The following is a 19,090-nucleotide window of genomic DNA, read 5'->3' on the forward strand; positions in this document are numbered from 1 at the left end:
CCCAGGTGTTTACCTTAAGCTTTTTGGGGATAAACTTAGGCCACCATGAGGCTGTGGAAGAATACCTGGCTTTGTTAATGTTCCTGGCAGCTTCATCTTTGGAAGGGACTAAAGAAGGAGCTAATATCTGGGATCGATCTTTGTGTAAAGGAAGTGTTTATTGTGACTTACATGTAAGTTAGGCAAACTTACTAGCATTATATGTTTACGACTTGTGAAAAATGTGAATTTACTACATAGTAAGTAACCACTATATAGCAGCTGAATTACATAAATTCCTTTTCTACTAGAAGTGCTTTGGTCTGGGTTGAGCAGGAAAGGAAAATTTAAAACTCTTTGCTATGATAGCTTATATGATGCAAAATTAAACAAAAATGGGCTTGTGACTGAAGACTCCAAATGTGTAAGAAGTGGTGATTGAAGAGGCAAAAAGAAGAAAATAGTGACGAGGAGCCCCAGGGCACTATTACAGAAGTTAGAGGGTGTAAATCTGAGGAGAACCTAAAACGCAGGAGCCAGGACAAGTGTTTCAAACGCTGAGCTAGTGGCTAAAGTGAATTCATTATGGGCATCTTCTTGCTACTTGTCCCGTTCTTAAAGAAACATTATGCCTTCTCTGATTTTGAGTGGGGAAACTTGAACATCTAAGGAGAGTTTGAGGCTGAGCGTGACATTCAGCGTGTTCCACTGTAGCTGTGAGTTTAGTTGTTAGACCCATGGGAAGGGAAAGTTTAAAATGCCCTTCTACTCATTGAAAGTTTCCGTCGGCTAGTTGTGTATTGGTTTGTGAACTGCATTCTGAACTGCCCAGACTTTCCCAATGTGATGTGAAGGAGGTTACATTCATATATCAGGGCTATGAATTTCATTTGGGAGAAACGTACTCGATGCTTTTAAACATATTTTAATGCTCTGTGTGGGCTGTTAGAAATCAAGTCCTAAACACTTAGATCAAGTGTTTATTATGTATTCCTTGCTATCTGAATAACCAACTGTGAAAAGATAAAATTGACCTGCCATGCATCGCATAAGATTCTGTGGCAAACATAGGAACAGACTGCAGTTCTTTGGGTGAACATTCAACTGCATAAACAATTGAATTCCTTTTTTTCCTCTTTAAAAAAATAATATTCTGATTTAGTCCTGAAGAATCATTTTATAGTACTGTATAAAGCAGAGTGTTGTAAAGGCAATTCTAAATATGTCATTCCTTTGTTAATTACCTCGTTTCATAAACCTAATGATGTTACTTGAACACTGGGGGTTTTGTGTAACTTTTTGGAGAAAAAAGCTCCAGACGCATCTCTGTAATGCAGTATCCCACTGCATTTTTATTAATTTATTAAGTTTTTGTTAATAATTTTAATAGATTTGACTGTTTAATGCTTTCAGCTGTTCTTGATGTATGAAGCAAAATTGTAAGAATGCTAAAGATAACTAGAAGAAAAGTATTTTGCAACCACTTCGAAATTATTTCAATTTTAATTATTGAAGTAATGCTAGATAAATGTTATTCAAAAGAGAATTGTGTGGTATGGATGCTAATGGTGATGCTTACCCATGTTGGCTTCTTCCAAATTCTGTCCCATCGGAGGGACAGAAGAATGCCTCTAAAAGATGGTCAGTAAGTATATACCATAGGTAGCTTAGTGTACAGATGGTCTTTAATACTTACCTATGAGCTGCAGAACCTGGTTCCTGTTTCCTAAGACTGAAATTTTGTGTGAGTTCCCTGGTGTTCAAAAAGAGGTGACTTCATGCTGCAGTCTTTTACTGTTCGTTCTGACAAACAGTCTTCTGTTTCTGGGCACCTGCTCTTTACTGACTTTGTAGAAGTGTATTTTTTTCTTTTTTAACATATCTGTTCATGTCAAATTGTGTTGAAAGTTAGTTATTTGGGAGGACTGACAGAGTGTGACTGTGTAAATCATTAGAAAGTTACTCTGAGTATATTCAGTAATATATATATGTATAAAGTCTGCAGGATTAAGAGCAAAGGTGGCATCTTGTTGGTTGATTTGTTGCCTGCTAAAGTTTTGTGTTAACTTGTGCTGTATTCTGAGTCAACCTGATAATCTACACCAGTTGGTGTAGATGGCACAGCAAAATGATCTCTTGTGGAGATCAGGAGGAACTATATAAGCAGATAAGCTCATTTTTATTTAAATTTTCTTTTATTCTAGTAAGAGGAAAAGTAGGAACTTCTATTTCAATTATCATGTTTATCATGGAGTTACTGATTTGACTACCTGATATTTTTCTAACCTTACAGTAAGATATCATATATATTACGGAAAGGAGAGTAATGCTTTTAGTGTACCTTAGCACAACAAACACTTCATTATAGTATTAAGCTTTGCACCTGGGAATAGTTAATGATTGTAAATTCAAAATGACAAACACACCACCTCAGCTATACCTAAAAACTACTCTGTAAGATGCAGAATTTTGTAAGGCTGCATTAGCTGCAGCTGTTCCTTTTCCCTCAAAGTCTTCTGTTTTTTGCCGTAAAAGAAAACAAACTCAAAACCTGACCCTTGCAGAACCTGTGCACGAAATAATAGTGATTAGTAGCAGTGCTAATTTTCTCTGTAGATTGTAAAATTGAAATTCCATGGGTGGCAAAATCCTCAAACGTTTATCTGTTTAAATAAATTTTATCACTTATTTGTTTCTCTCATGGAGCTCCTACTTCACTGTGGATTTTGTAGGTGTCTAGAGCAATACTGGGAGAATCAGAATTTTGAAGAGCTTTCTACTGTAGTAAAATCTTACTGTGCTCATCAAAGAAGCAAGCAGGTTTTTTAAAAGAAAAATCACGTTAGTCTGGATGTGTTCCTTAGTATGCAGGGATCAACCAAAAGACTGTCTGTTTCATTGAAAAATTACTATGATACACTTTGGGTGTTATTAGGTATTACTCATTTTGTTATTTATTATTTATGCTATTATTACATATTATTTCCGTTTCATCAAATCTTCATAAATTTTTAGGAAAAGATTTTTTGTCTGATTACAATTTTGATTTTCTACCAGTTCAGTGTGTTGTAGCGTCATTTACTTAACTCCTCAATGTTTCTACTCAGCCACGCTATAAGCTAGAAGAGAGTAACTTTGGAATAAGTGGTGTAAAAAGTAAGATGAACTTTGAAGAAACATGAAAATTTCCTGTTTGAGAAAATTATGCAATGTTGTTTGTCTTAATTTGAAAACTAAATGACACCTGAACTTTAAAAATAGGTCATTAAGGTTACTGCTTGATTTTTCTTTCTATTTGAGCAATAATCTTCCTAGACTTCAATTCTGTAGCTGTAACAGTGAGAAATGTAGAAGCAAGAGGTGCTTTAAGATACTCTTTTTCTTTGCTTTGGATCCGAGATTAATACAAAATTATTAGCACTTTATGTTGACTTTGTATCTGTATCTAGATATTCTTGATACGTTTTTAAGCTTACTGAGCCAGGAAAATCAAATATATTCATTTGGCTTGCCATTCTGTTCGCCTGTTTCTTGACATATATTTGATGGGTAGCTTTAAGTTATCTTGCAGATACTGGAACGTTTCACAGTATGTAACATAGTACATATTTTAAAGTTCTAAATATTTGCAATTTTTATAGGAATAAATGAAAGTGAGCATGGACAATAAACAGTTGCCTTGATTTAGTTAATCTTGCACCATTTTTGAAGTTATAAAGTGCTACTTAAGTGTTTAGCACTGAGAATCCATCACTAACCATTAATATTAAACTGTGTAGATAACAGAAAAAAAGTATTTTAATGTTAAATATCAAAAGAAGAGTAGCTTGTTCTGAATAAGAGTTGTTGTGCGTTAGTCTTGCGCCTAAGAGCAGCTTTGGCTGACATTCTTATCATCGGTTCTTAAGTCTTTTTACCATTGACAGTTAAAATTCTGACCATTATCTCTGTATTGAAGTGAGGTTTTTGAGTCTTTTAAGTAATTGTATCAAGGATTGGTACTTAAGAACAAGTTTCATGCTTAGAGCTAAATATGTAGGTATTTGAATAATGCTGGCAGTAGTGTTCCACCTCTCCCTATAGACTATCCTGTGCCTATATCGTTTTATTACTGTGACTGCAGCAACGCTGCTACTGCATTTAATTTTCCTGCTGTGGCTTATACCGTATAAAATGATAGATAGATGAATGCTGAGCTAGGGCTGTTCTTGTCAAAACAAGATAAATTAGGATTTGAATTTGAAACTTGTGGACCATAGGCATCTTTCATTCTGGAATTGTTATGGTTATATTACTAATAGCTACTAGTCACAAATAAGAGGCCAAGCAGGTCTTGTATTGGGGATTAGCAAGAACTACACACAGCTTTCTATTAAAGACATTAGTTGTGATGGTGGCAGCTCTGGATTTACAAGCTTTAGTGATGGAAAGATAGTGCTGAAAATCCATAAATGACAAAAGCATCAATCCAAGTACTTTGTGCTAATAGAACATTTTGATATGTTGGAATTATTTGAGGGAGTCAAAAACAGTGATTGAAAAACTAGTGATCTAGACATTCAGATGGTTTTGCTTACCAGAAAGAAAATAGATTTGAAAGTGTTGTTAAGGTTTCAAAACTTGGGACAACCAAAGGTAGTGGAGGAGTTATGTTTTTTGTAATAGAGAAGGGGATAAAACTGGAATATTTCAAGGTCAGCCCGAATAGTTTTGTCTGAAGGGCTGAGCACTGGTGCTTGCTGATAGTGTGCATGTGTGTTATTTCTTCCAAAACAGAAGTTAGTCTCCTCTTCCCTGGGCAGGAGAGCTCTTGCTTCTCTGTTCTGCGTCTACCTCTTTTTGTCCCTGTTACTGCCCATCTCTCATGCTCCTTCACTGAACTAACCAAGCTCACTAAAACAGCAGAAAACTATCCACTTTGGTTTTTGTTGCTGCTCTTCTAGCAATTTGGATTGGCACACAGAACGTCTGATGAGCTAAGCGGTGTGGGAAAGATGAGAGAGGGGTAGAGAAACCTTTTTTCCCCCTCCTTGTTAGATGCCAAACTTCAGAACGTAGTTTAATGAAATGAAGTACTGTGGAAACCTCTTTAGAGAAGTCTCTGCATTCCTGAGACAAAAATGAATTGCAAATAAGCGTAAATACTTTCAACAAGTTAAATGATACTTCAGTGCGGAAATGTTATAAATTAATAATGCCATTAGAGAAAAGCTGCGCTCATCCATTCCATTTGTACTGGCAAAAGTTATCGCTCACTTGTATTATTCAGTCTTCCCAGACATTGAGGTCCAAAATGTGGAAAGATAGATTTGATAACACTCACTCTGTTGGTAACAGATCCAGAGCTAAGATAAAACTACACATGTATCCTTAATTTGATGTTTTGATGAAATTATATTTTCATTCAGTAGTCTGATAAATGTTTCCTCTGAAAGTATGTTAAAGAAAATGAACGAGCAAGTACTATCTTTAGCTGAGCTAAAAACCCAAAGAATTGGAACCAAACTGTATTTGCGAAATCATATTATGTAATAATTTTGTAGATTGAATCTTTGTGGAAGAAATGGAAGCAATCAAAATGTGCATTTTTTCCCTTCTCCACCCCTCTACCCCCCGCCCCACAAGAGAGCAAGGTACAGAAAGTGCTATAGAATTCCAGAAATCTTGCACCATATTTATTTTCTTATCTTGCAGCATGTAGCTATTGGAATTAAGGAGGTATTACATAATTTTAAGAAACAAAAGCCAAAAATGAGATCCCTAGTGATAAATAAAGCTTTCTGATTAATCATGACATATGAACTCTAGGTATTTTGTTTTGGTATTTAGCTACATCATAAATCAGGGCTCTTCAAGTTCTAGGATGAATAATGTTACAGCTGCTTACCCAATAGCTACATGCCAATCGCACCTTATTTTTCTTACAGTAAGAAAGGTTTCAGGAGCTGCCTGAATCTGGTCTGTTGAGCTACCCTATTTGTGAACCAAGATTGGCGTTTCCTTTGTCAGTTTTGTAGTTGGTCCTGTATTTTTTAATGTATTCTTCCTTGGAATGTTTCTTCTGCTAAATCCTGTTTTTTACGGAATGTGTCATTGCATTTATCAGCTCTGCATCTATCTTAAAATACAGGTGTTTGGAACATCTGAACTCATCCCTATGAATCTTCAAAAAATTTAAGCCTGAATATCTAAATGGGATATGTAGCTTCTGCCTGCTCTCAGGGCTCCCTTAGCTTTCACTTACTAGCAGTATTATTTTCAGTCCTTGTTAAGAATAATTTCTGCCCTTTTTTTCCTTACAGTAAAGCTTGTAAAAGGTCAGACATTTGATATTATGACCTTGCTGTATTGGGTTTGAATGGCAAGGTTGGGGGGGCAGGGGGAGGGTGGGCGGCTACAGGGGTGGCTTCTGCAAGAAGTTGCTAGAAGCTTCCCCTAGGTTGGGCAGAGCCAATGCCAGCCGGCTCCGAGACGGAGCTTAGCCAAGGTCGAGCCAATCAGCAACTGTGGTAGCGCCTCTGTGATAACATATTTAAGAAGGTAAAAAACAATAACTGAGGAGCAGTTTTTGCAGCCAGAGAGAGGAGTGAGAAGATGTGAGAGGAACAACTCTGCGGACACCAAGGTCAGTGCAGAAGGAGGGGGAGGAGGTGCTGGAGGTGCCAGAACAGAGAGATTCCCCTGCAGCCTGTGGAGAAGACCATAGTGAGGCAGCCTGTCGCACTGCAGCCCATGGACGTTAATGGTGGAGCAGATATCCACCTGCAGCCCGTGGAGGACCCCATGCCAGAGCGGGTGGATGACCCCAAAGGAGGCTGTGACCCTGTGGGAAGCCCGTGTTGGAGCAGGTTTGCTGGCAGGACTTGTCACCCCATGGGGGACCCACGCTGGAGCAGTCTGGTCCTGAAGGTCTGCACCCCGTGGAAGGGACCCATGCCAGAGCAGTTCATGAAGAACTGCAGCCCATGGGAAGGACTCGCATTGGAGAAGTTGGTGGAGGACTGTCTCCCGTGGGAGAGACCCCACGCCGGATCAGGGGCAGAGTGTGAGGAGTCCTCCCCCTGAGGAGGAAGGAGTGGCAGAGACAATGTGTGATGAACTGACTGCAACCCACGTTCCCCTGTGCTACTGCTTGGGAGTAGGCAGAGAAAATTGGGTGTGAAGTTGAGCCCAGGAAGAAGGGAGGGGTGATGGGAAGGTGTTTTAAGATTTAGTTTTTAGTTTCTCGTTGTCCTGTTCTGATTTGTTTGGTAATAAATTAGATTAATTTTTCTAAGTCGAGTCTGTTTTGCCCATGATGGTAATTGTTGAGTGATTTCTCCCTGTCCTTATCTCAACCCGTGAGCCTTTCATTATATTTTCTCTCCCCTGTCCAGCTGAGGGGGGGAGTGATGAAGTGGCTTTGGTGGGCACCTGGCCTCTAGCCAGGGTCAACCCACCACACTTGCCTAGAATAGTGAATTTCCATATGGGTGGACGTTTATCTTAGTGAGCTGCTGCGATGATGTTGTTTTGGGGTTTTGTTTGGGGGTTTTTTTGAGCTGTGGCTGATGATAGGAGGTATTACAAATGCGAGGCATTCAGTGAGTAGTCTGTGAAGGGCCAACTCTTTCTTTGTTCTTTTTCTGGCAGTAGGGAAGATGACTGGTTTGTGTGTCCTTTGAAACAGACTTCACTGAAAGCTATCATATTTGTATTGTGGAATTAATGTCCGTTATTCCTTTTCTGGATCCCAAAGTGGATAGATATTTCAGAACTCTTATTATGCTTTGTATGCATCTTTATGGTGAGAAGGGGGTGCAACTGCAAGGAGTGACTTTGTGGGAGCTAAATCTCTTCATCTCAGCAGGTTATTGCTGAAATTTTTATTCTTATCAGTGTAAAACCTGAGCATTCTTTTCAAAGGTTTTCCTGCAGTGAAGTGTTCTCCACTTCTTTGATGTTATTTGCATCTGGAGTCAATTCACATTCAGAAGTAGGACTTCTGAACTTTCTTTAGGAAGAAAAAAGAAAAAGAAAAAAAAAAAGGAGAGGCCTTGAGTGGTAAGCTGTAACCTTGGTAAGCTGTCCTGGCAAAACTTGTGTTGATGTTTTGGAGCTGGGAGAGGAATTTGATGTGGTTGCTTTGCTTTACAGAACTTAAAGCATATTCTTTCTTGCTTGTTTATGCTCCCTCCATTCCCCCGTTCTTGAATCCCTCTTTTCCTTCTCGACACACCCTTTTCTGTTGAGACTACTATCAAAGTGATTTCAGTACATTACAGAACGTAATTTGAAGTCCTCCTGACTGTTCCTTTGATCAGAATTCTATGTTCCTTTGCCTTTCAAACAAAATTAACACTGGAAGTAAAAGAAAACAAGAAAGTCAACAGAAGAGATTGTAAAACATGTTCATTTGAATGTTTCCTATTGTTTACTGATATTGCTGTGAATTTTCATCTTAAAGCATATTAAAGTCATTGCCTTTTGGCTCCAGAATTATAAATCAAAAAATTTCTTGAGGGTGATTTGAATTTACTAGTAAAATGATGAAAGCTAAAGAAACTCAGGCAGTGGCTTAGATTTACATTTCATAACTTCCTTCTTGAGGCTTGTTTGGAGTTCAGTGAAATTGTTACTTAAGTTTATCTAAACGTGTACACTGATGATACAGTAAGCTGGGTAACCAGCACTGATGAAAGGCTTTTGGATCAACACATTTGATGGATAACATGGCAGTCTTGGTGTAGATGCTTCTGGTTTCTCTTGATCCCTGCTTGTTTTCTGGCAGTATGGGTAGCACTTTTGGGACTGTTACATTTAAGAGATTATTGAAAAGGCTGTGCAGTGCATTTGAATCCCTCCTCTCCATACTTTTTTCTTTCTTTCAAATGTGTATTTTCCAGGTCTAAAAAGACCCAAACAAAAACAGTCTTCCCTCAAAAAAACCCAAAACAAAACCCAAATCCAAAAAACCCCCAAACAAACAAAAAAACCCAAAAGAGAACAAAACCAGAGTCCTCAATCTAAAACTCCCCCCACAAGCCTATATTAGATTTTTAACAATTGAAATCCTACCTTATGGTGTACATTACTGTAATTATGAGACCTGCACACTTTAAGAAAAGGAAGACTCCTATTTCTATCCAAGCAGCACACTGGGGAGAAACAAGTTCACTTCAGTGTATGAAAAAAACAAAGCTAGAAATCCCCATTCGCTTTTTAAAGAGATCTCTTGGACCTTCTTTTGAGTTTTAAGTGTACAAGAATCAGAAGGACTTTACATATTGTATTCTAGAAAGTACATTTTTGCATGATATCTCGGTGAAGATGGCTTTGGTACTTTATGAATTTTCTTGGTGAAACTATTTCCTTCCTAGCAAAATTAGGTTATAAGTTTAGTTAAATGGATTTGCAGCTGGTTAGAGACAAGGTGATCTCTAAGTGAGTCAGCTGGTATTTAAAGTTCATAAAGGTAGAGAGAAATGTGTTTTGCTTTCAGCTTTGCATCTAGATTGTCAATTAACTGATTCTACTTTACTAGAGAATTTGAGAATCCATTCTCTTATTCTCTCGGGCTGATTCCATGAAAGAAGTTTCTGATATTTCTTCCATTGTGACTGAAATAGAAAACCGATACTTGGTGATACCTGAATGGAGTATGCATGTGTTACATCTCGTCCTGGTGCTTGGTGAGAGTGGTTGTGCAGTCACTGTTGAACAAACAATGTTTTCTTTTGAGGGTCTGGATAATAATTTTGATAGTTAGAGAAGGATCAGCATGGATCATTTTTAAGATTCAAAACAGTTACTGAGTTTTCATACGACTATTCAGACTTACACATTTTGTTTTCCTCATCTTTTCAGGGTACTCAATGGGAGTTTTAAACCTCTTGTGTCAATCTCTTTGAATGCGCTTTTGGGGCAATTTTCTGTCGAAGCACTTATTCTGAACAAATAGCCATAAGATGATACTGTTCTACTGAGTTTTGTATGAGTACACAAAAATTCCACAAATACAAGAAGCAAAATACTTGAGGGCCAGTAGCTTACAAGTAACTCTCTCTCACAGCTGCAGTTTCTCTGCGTCTTCTAATGTTGGCTGTCGAATAAACCATATTATGATGCTAAGGAAAAAGTGACCTTCTAGACTTGGTTTTGATTATATTGGTAAAAATACTGAACTCCTCCTCTATTCTAAGTTGAATTGTCACACTCTGGGGTTGTGGTTATTTTTGGTTGTGGTTGGGTTTTTGGTGGTTTTTCGGTGGGGTTTTTTTGTTTCATTTGGGTTTTGTTTGGGTTTTTTTTGTATTCATCTGAATTATTTAAACAAATACAATTTGAGTCTGATTCTGTAATCCTCTAAGAATTGATTTCTACCTGTATGGAAGACTTCTATTATACTTTAAAGGCTATGGGGTTAAGAAATTATTTTCTCTCTGCACGATTTCATCCACACAGCCAATGCTTCATGTTGTGTTTAAAACAAAATAAATTAAATTCTCAGCTTCTTTAGAAAGTACACTTGATTTGTATAGCTTTTGGTATTTTGTTCAGTTTAACATGGAAGGTACTTATTTAGTATGTAAACTGTATGCACCTTTTTGGGAATGAAATCTAAATCGAATTTCACATTCTTGGGCATGGAGATGACAGTAGGGTAGCCAGAGCTGAAACCTTGCATTAATTTACAGTAATATCGCAACAAAAAATACTGTGAAGGTGCAGAAACGCAGGAAGATAGAAATCTTTGGTGAGAAATTCAGGAAGACCTCTGAAACAGAAGCCATGTCTCTGTTTTTAATCCAGTTTCTTTTGCTGATTAATAGATTATTGGGAAGATGGATAATATTAATAACAGTGGATTCATAAATGCTGGCTATAGTTGAAGAATTTCAGTCTGTGTGTTTTAAAAGCAAATATAAATACTTGATTTGCTTTTATAAAATTATACTATAAAAATTTCAAAACATTAATGTTGTTTCCATTAAAATTGCATGGGACATTATTACCATCTCTCTTAAATTTTGATAACACCTGATGCTAGGTAAAATGAGTTATGTTAAAGATGAAGCTGAACTTAGGTTATATTCTCTTTTATAACTTGTAGAAATATAAAGAGAAAGATAAACACAAGCAAAAATATAAGAAGCAGTCGGAGTCCTCACCATCCTTGGTTCCATCCCTTACTGTAACTACAGAGAAAGTAAGTCAATCTGTTTTTCCTCCTCTTCTGCTTCAATTACTTATGTTGAAATTTCATGATGTAATCATTCCACTATATGTACAGGAGTTTTATAATGGCATAGATTCTATAATTATCAAGTACACTTGGTGTTTTTCCCTATAATGTAAAATCCTAAAATACTTTGAGGTTTGTGATATGAAGAAAGGCTTAGATTTTTGTAATTGAATAGTGAGTGATTTAATGACCTCAATCAGGAGCCACTGATGTCCCAGTAAGTTTTATTTCATTAACTTACGTTCAATAGTTGGAGAAGTTTTAGAAAATCTTTTCTTTGAAATTCACTTGTGTGTGCTGAGCTGTCACAGAACCTGTAAGCATTTAAGGTGGTAATTATGAAATTACAGCTCATGCTTTATACGCTTGTAATATCACGTTGCCTTTTTAGCAGTCTGCTCCACTTGGTTCTGTGGTCTTTCCTTCCTGTTAATGTGCTAGCAAATACCTAACTCAAGAGACAACGCTGAGGGTTAAATAATGACAGTTCTCATTGTACTCTATGAGAATGGCTTTTGCTATCCGCCAAGAAAATGACACTAATGATGGTATTACAGAGTGAGTAGCAGTACTGAGAAATGGGTTTTCTGGCTTCAAAGTTGGAAAACATTTGTCCCATTGATGTGGGCATGTTTGACATCCGAGTCGGGGAATCGTGGTTGGAATTAATTAGCTGTTAGTATATAAATACTTTTTTTTTAGCATAGATGCTGAAGCTTCTGTTAACTCTATGTAGTTTGGTTGCTGAGATGCAATATTCAACAAATTTGTCTGTTTGCATGTGGTACACCAAGACCTTTTCAGGACAGGGTAAAACAATTGAAATAACAGCTTTCTCTAGTTCCTGCAAGTATTCCTTCAACTAGTAGTATCAACTTCAAGAATCCTCACTAAGAAAGTTATTTTTTAGTATTCTTTGGATATTTCGTTATTCTCAATAGTGGGATTATTAACTTGAGGATGTGTATCTTTTAACATCCCATTATTTGTGACTCCTGCTTCTGATAAATTAGTCTTGTTTCTGGTTCTGCTGTATTCTCTTTGACACTATTGTGTTAAGTGAGACTTATTAGTCAGTGGTTTTCTGAAACTCCCAAAAACTCTTTATTTTAAAAAAAAAGAAAAAAAAAGAAAAAGAAAAAAGAATCAATTTGCTGCTTTACTGTTTTGATTTAAGAATGATTAGACATTTCAGTCAGTGAGTGTGACAGTTTTTATTGAAATTAAGTTGTAAAACTCTTTGAATAGTACTGACTGGTCCATGTGATGTGTTATTTCATTTTATTAATTTGTCCTGAACATATTCCTCTTGAGTCTGAGACAACTCATAAAATTCATAGCCTGTACATGAGGCTTCTTGTATGGCAACTTCCTTTAAACTCTACAATTTTTGTTTCGATTTTGTGCTATGTATGATCTTATCTTTCTTGAATTACATCCCTTTTGTACTTTGATTATCTAATCATCATCGTAAGTTTTACCAAAAAGTGATACTACTGTATATTTGTGTAAAAGTTAAAGAAAATATATTGAAATACTGGTTATTTTTGAGTCCTACCTATTAGAATATGCTTTTAATGCTGAAGACAGTTGGATTCTGTTTTTCTGCTAAACTGAATTGCTTTGTTCTCCCTAGTCTTTTCTTAATTACATGGGTTACAACTCAATGGTGTACACTTTAGTAAGGTGAACAAGAGTAAAATCCCATTTTTAGCAGACCTCTAATCCAAGTAAAGAATTGAGATTGTACTATATATGTATGTATAGCAAGTCAAACATATTTTTGTATTTAAGTCTGTAGAATTTATAATAGGAACATTTTAAATATTTTTACATTCTTCTGAATACCTAATCCTCACCTCTTTATAGTCTTAAAAATAATTAAATAGGTAATATTTTAAAAAATGTTGCAACTCCTATGGTTAGTAGCAAGGTAGAGCTAGAGCAAATAAAAAAGAGAACAGAAACTCCTTGTAACTGTAGAACTTAAATTATAACTGAATTAAACTAAAACAGAAGTATTCATAGTGGAATTTAAATATCAACTCATGTCCTTTCAGGTTTTTTTTTTAACCTTTTGCATCCTGTAGTTTTTTTCTACCTAAGCTATCTGCTTCATTTTCTATCTTCTTTATATAATGTTTCAGACCATCAGGAAAATTGGTGTTCATTTTTTTAACAAGTTACTATGTATGATTATGTTTTTTCAAAAAGTAGCTGCTGGATATTTGGAAGGGACTTTTTGTGGCTAGTTCCTTCAGTTATTTTAATTTTTTTTCCCTAAGTCCTTTTGACACTATTTACATGCATTTGCTTTTCTAGGTTATAAATTCATAGTGTGTTCCTCAAAATGTTGAAATTTTAATTATAAAACAAGCTTTGTTTTATTCTGAGATAAATATTTGATTCAGAATATTAATGTTACTTTTTTGTGTATTTTTACATAGAATTGTTAGAATTGATTTAGAATTGATGTCTTTTTTCACAGCAGTCTGTCTTTGCAGTGAATACATTATTTTATTATGGTATATAATCACTTCTGCCACCACATTGTTCCTGTGAGGGACACTGGAATTTGAAATGAATTTTGGTTTTCGTTTTCAAAGAAGTTAAATCCTTTGCGATACAGTGGTAATGACCATTTATGCAGGTGATTCTTCAAAGTATGCTTTTATTTGGATGAGTGGCTTCTTAAGGTAGATTCATGAAAGGCTGCAGAATAAGCTGTGGATTTACATGATGTGAGTTAGTATACTTGGCTTGCCTCTTTGTTCTGCAAAATTTAATCCCAATAAATGTTACTGATGTTGAGATACAAGTATGCCGTTAGAGAGGCACTTTTGTGCATCCCCGTAATGTCTCAGCAAACACTGCTTAGTCTGGATCAGTTAAGTTTGAAAAAGTTTGAAATAAGAAATTCTTAACTACTCTTTGATTAATGTACTAACAAAATTTTCACTTTCCTTTTGGAGCATAGATACAGAATATTTAAAGGAGGACTAAAATAACTTGGGAATTTCAATTCTCTCTCTGCCTCTTCAGATGAGGTTTTCTTCTGACCTTCATCTTAGTTGGGAAGAGCAATCAGCCCTTTATTTAGTCCTCATAAAAGCTTCTGTCTCAGGTTTTGTGCTTTGGCTTGTATTGAGAGTTTAAAAATGCATGTGGTTTAACAGATTCAGAAAAATAACAGTTGTCCTTTGTTTTTTCTTGGGGGGACGGGGGTGAGGGCAGAAGGAGGGGGAAGTGTTATTAATGAAAACAAAACTCCAAAACATTGACATACATAAGGATACACAAGATAGTGTATCTGCATTCAAATTGTAGCCAGTAACTAAATAAACAATACTGCAAACAGAAAGTACAGCTCACTGAATTTTATCTGTAATAATAGAGGTGACGATGATAAAACTCCTCAGTTCACCCTGACTGTCAGCCCAACCTGGTTCTCAAGGCAGGTGCTCAGATCCTACCACAGTGAGATACAGAAGATGATGAATAGAGCAGGGAAATCGCTATTCCGTGTGATTGAACATCACTACCCTACAGCAGTAAGGTGTTTGTAGGCTATGGGGTATATGTGTGCGTGTGCGCATTGTTTTTTGGTTTTGGGGGTTTTTGTTTGTTTGTTTTTGCTTGGACCATACTCTTGCCATCCAGCATTTTTGTGGAGGATTACCTGCTGTGCTACTTCCCTTCTGAGTGCAAGAATACCACCCTATATGTCTGTATCAGGGCTAAAGGCTTCTCAAGCCTTGGGATGTACAGTGTATAGCAAGAATGATTATTACGCTTTTACCGTAAATCTAAAGCTTTCCCAGAAGTTTTAAGACTTGGTACAGATGGATGGTATAACTCTTCAGGGAGCACAGAGTGATATATGGGGGGGCATAAAAATGGTGGTAGCTCTCTATGCACTTTTATATTTGGCAATGTAAAAGCATGCTTTTTGGGGAAAAAACCTGCAAACTGGTTTATGGGAAGCTGTTGTGGTTCGGCCCCAGCTGGCAGCTGAGCACCATGGGGCCGCTTGCTCACTCTTCCCCCTGCCCCCTGGTGGGATGGGGAGGAGGATTGGAAGAAAAAGGTAAAATTTGTGGGTTGGGGTAAGGACGGTTTACAGGGACAGCAAAGGGAGAGGAAAATAACAACAACAGTATTTAGAATCTATGAAGTGGGCGATACACAGTGCAGTTTGCTCTCTGCCTGGAGCCCGATGCCCAGCCTGTCCCCAAGCAGCAGCTCCTCCCTGGCCAGCCTGATGTCATAGGGCATGATGTCATATGGCATGGAATGGAATACCCCTTTGGCTAGTTTGGCTGAAGCCAGTCAGTAAATAAACAAAGATTTTCTACCGCTATCCTCAGATCCTTGCTCTCTGCCACTCTCACTCTCCTGACCTCAAAAAAACCCAAAGCAAACAAAAAAATACAACTTTGCCACAGCGTATTAAGGGTTTTTCAGAGATGTTTCTGTTAGGCCTTTGTCTTTTAGAACTTAGCATTTTAGAAAAGCAGTTTGTTTAGCAGTGAGTAGGTTGTTGTATAAACTGATTAGCTTAATTATCTAAGGTTTGTGTTGCAGTTTTACCTTAGATCCTATTGCGTATCTTGTGGATTCTTGATGTATGTGTATCTGGTTTAGGGCACTTTGTTGTGATTAACTTCTTAAAGTAAGGAATATAGTCTGTGGAAAAAACATACTGACTAAATGATACTAATTTTACTTTGCTTAGGGTTTATTGCATCATATTACTGTTCAAGATGTTCTAAATAAGCATGTAGACTTCAGAACACTTTACAGCACCTTCCAAAACAAAAATACTTGTTGGATCAAAATTTTCAAAAGCAGAACTGCGATGTGCATGCATGTTCTCCAAAATCTACTAATAGTAGGATTCGGGCTTGCAGTCAGACCAAATCTCTGCAGAGTGTATGCAAATTAATGCCAACTTGTCATTGCCTAGCCCTGGCCAGTCTGTAGAGCTACGTTAAACTCTTTATTTCCCTTTAAAATGAAAAGTAAATAAATTCCCTGCAGTAATTGAGAAGAGGTACTAGATAACATCAAACTATGATTGTTGATACCTATAGAGAATTATCCTTGCTACTAATATTCAACTAAGTGGATAGCAGATAGGAAAGGAAGGAATTAGGTAAGAGGAGAAATCCTGGATCCTAGAAAAAGCCTGATTTTTGGTTTGGGTTATTGCATGTCTGGAAAACCTTTGTTCAAGTGACCCAAATTTGAACCACTGCCGCTTAACTCAGGTCAAGTGACACATCAATTTCAGGAAAATTGAGCATACTTGTGGACTTTGTAATAGTTCAAAAAGTTAACTACTAAACTTACCTTAGAATTTACTCCATCTGCATTAGAAACAGTTACCAGTATAGCAATATGAGTTTGAGGTAAATTATTTTTAACATTGTACTTTAACAAACTTAAACTGATTTTTCTTCACTGTTATTCAGAAAATCCATAATATATTGCTGTTTATAATAATTCATACAGGGCTGTGCGCAAATAAACTGAATTTTTCATCTTGCTCAAAGCTTGCATATTTAGTTACCTTCTGGCATTTGCAGCTGAAAAGTAACTTCTGTGTAAATGTCTCAGCTGTTTTAGTAAAAATATGGAAAACTTTTTATACCAGCTATATAAAGCTGTATGTAAAGATGAGGAAATATTCTGTTGTAGGCTTAAATTCAGCAAACATCCCAATCAGGGAAGAGAAAAACATGTGTATATGCTCAATTTTAAGAAGCATGTGTTTGCACGGTCTTTAATGGAGATTAACTTAGATTCTATTTTAAACTTCAATAAAGAACTGAAAAACAAACTAAGCTTGTTTTGAACAGATGAGCAGCTTCTAGGATTGATCCGTATTCTTTTGTTGAAGCAGCTTTATACAGTCAAAAGGCTATTTTACTTGCTGGCTTGAGTATAAACAACAGTAGAATAGTATTTCCTTTTTCCTAATTTGGCTTTAATTTTCTTTCTGATATTAAACTTTTGCTATTACAACTCCAATTCTTTTTATTATTATGAAAATAATTATACTCCTTTGTGTGGTTTCCTAATGCTGTGCACAAAGTTTCCCTGCCCACCTAATTACTTTCTGTGAACCTGTTTTGACTGTTGTTCACCAATATGAACGGTTCTGACAAAATTTAATGGAAGAATATCAGGCCTAAAGATAAAATTTTTGAAAGCCCTGTGAAGAGTTGTGGGTGTAGGAGAAGGGCCAAAATTTTTGGGCATGAGTGGGGGTTGAAGATGAAATCTATGTTGAGAATTCAAGAGCATGTTATGCTTTTTCCTTCCTGTCAGGCAGCAGGTTTATAGTTGGTAGCCAGTCATTCCTGCACGTGTTTTCGCCAGCTACATCTCATCTCTTGCCTTTACTTGACGATACTTAAGGAACTGGCTAAATGGGATGATTCAGATGGCAGGGAATCCTAGTGTGGTGATGGGAAGTGAAGACATAAGGGGCAGTTGGGCTTGTTGGAGTTGATTTTGATTCAGCGTTGAGACTAGAAAGTCTTAAAAATGCAAGTTCCTAGGTTCTGAAGCCTTCATCAGTTCCACTGCTGATGGAACAATGTTTCCAGTTTGACAAAACAAACTACATAAAAATTGTATTTTCAGAAAAGCATTTAAAGTCTCCTTTTTTATTTTTAATTTTAAGCAGCAAAATAACAATATCCTATTTAAATAGAATATAAAGACTGTGCAACCATAGGTTTGAGATTAATCCATTTACCTCAATGAAGTAAAAATCCTAGGCAAAGCTGATCTTATTTTTGTGCGTTTTTTCCACAAAATGAAGTTTTATGCACTTCAATTGTTTACTGAAAATGTTAACATCAGTTTATGTAATTCCTGCTCTTTCCAGTTACTTTAGTATTTGAACACTGCTAAGTTTATTTGAAGGAATGGGTTCTTTTAAACTGTTCTTTTCTTAGAGTTGTGTGATCTGTTTCTTTTCTCTTATTTCTTTTCTCTTACCAAAATGCTAGACATACACAAGCACTAGCAACAACTCCATGTCGGGCTCCTTGAAGCGGTTGGAAGATACCACAGCTCGATTTACAAATGCAAATTTCCAGGAAGTTTCTACACATGTTTCAAGTGGAAAAGATTCTTCAGAGGCTAGAGGGTCAGAGAGCAAAGGGAAGAAATCTGCAGGTCATAGCTCAGGTCAGAGGGGAAGAAAGCCTGGTGCTGGAAGAAATCCAGGAACAACTGTGACTGCAGCTAGCCCTTTTCAGCAAGGTATTAATCGTTATGCCGTACACGACTTCTGCTTTGACATGAATTAGAAATCTTACATATTTAAAACTTGAAAAGTAATTCATCCTTTATCCTCAGTAATGAGAATGTTGTTTCACTTTGAGGAAAAAAAAAATCCAACTTTTTCAGGGAAAAAATGTTCATTGTCATAACATGAAAAAGAAGGTTGTACATCTTTAAAGGGCAAAACTGATGCTTTTGTTTAGACTATAAGGTATTCTCTTTAATTGCTAAACCTGGAAGTTTCTTTATGTGCTGAAAAGCTAGTCTGGAGTAAAATTTAACATATGATTTTGAGTCTAAGGGTCTTTCTTAGCCCTTTAAGGGGATAATACTAATGTTTTTTAATTAGCCCATACTAGAATCAAACCAGACTACCTCATGTATAGGATGTCATGGCCCCTAAATAAGTTTTCAAGATGCAGACATTTAAAATACACCACTTTCTTAAAAGTGAAAGACCCGTTTACTTTTATTTTTTCTCATTGAAATACATAAGCAGAAAATGATTACGTGAGAAGTGTATACAGTTTATTTACCTTTTTGTTTTACATAAGTTTGACTTTTTGAACGTACTAAAACCCACTAAAT

The 19,090-nt window shown here is 36.5% G+C and overlaps 1 protein-coding gene across 5 annotated transcripts in view; it reads left to right on the forward strand.

The window, feature by feature from the left end:
- The window catches only part of MLLT10 (MLLT10 histone lysine methyltransferase DOT1L cofactor), a 134,644-nt gene that overhangs the window by 50,042 nt on the left and 65,512 nt on the right, over positions 1 to 19,090 (forward strand). For all 5 annotated transcript variants that reach the window (XM_075746341.1, XM_075746344.1, XM_075746343.1 and 2 more), the window contains 2 exons: positions 11,072 to 11,167; positions 18,226 to 18,481. In XM_075746341.1, the coding sequence (XP_075602456.1) occupies positions 11,072 to 11,167; positions 18,226 to 18,481 (352 nt within the window). The remainder of the gene's footprint in view (positions 1 to 11,071; positions 11,168 to 18,225; positions 18,482 to 19,090) is intronic.

The sequence above is a fragment of the Balearica regulorum genome, chromosome 2 (genome assembly GCF_011004875.1).
Source record: "Balearica regulorum gibbericeps isolate bBalReg1 chromosome 2, bBalReg1.pri, whole genome shotgun sequence".
Taxonomy (NCBI): domain Eukaryota; kingdom Metazoa; phylum Chordata; class Aves; order Gruiformes; family Gruidae; genus Balearica; species Balearica regulorum.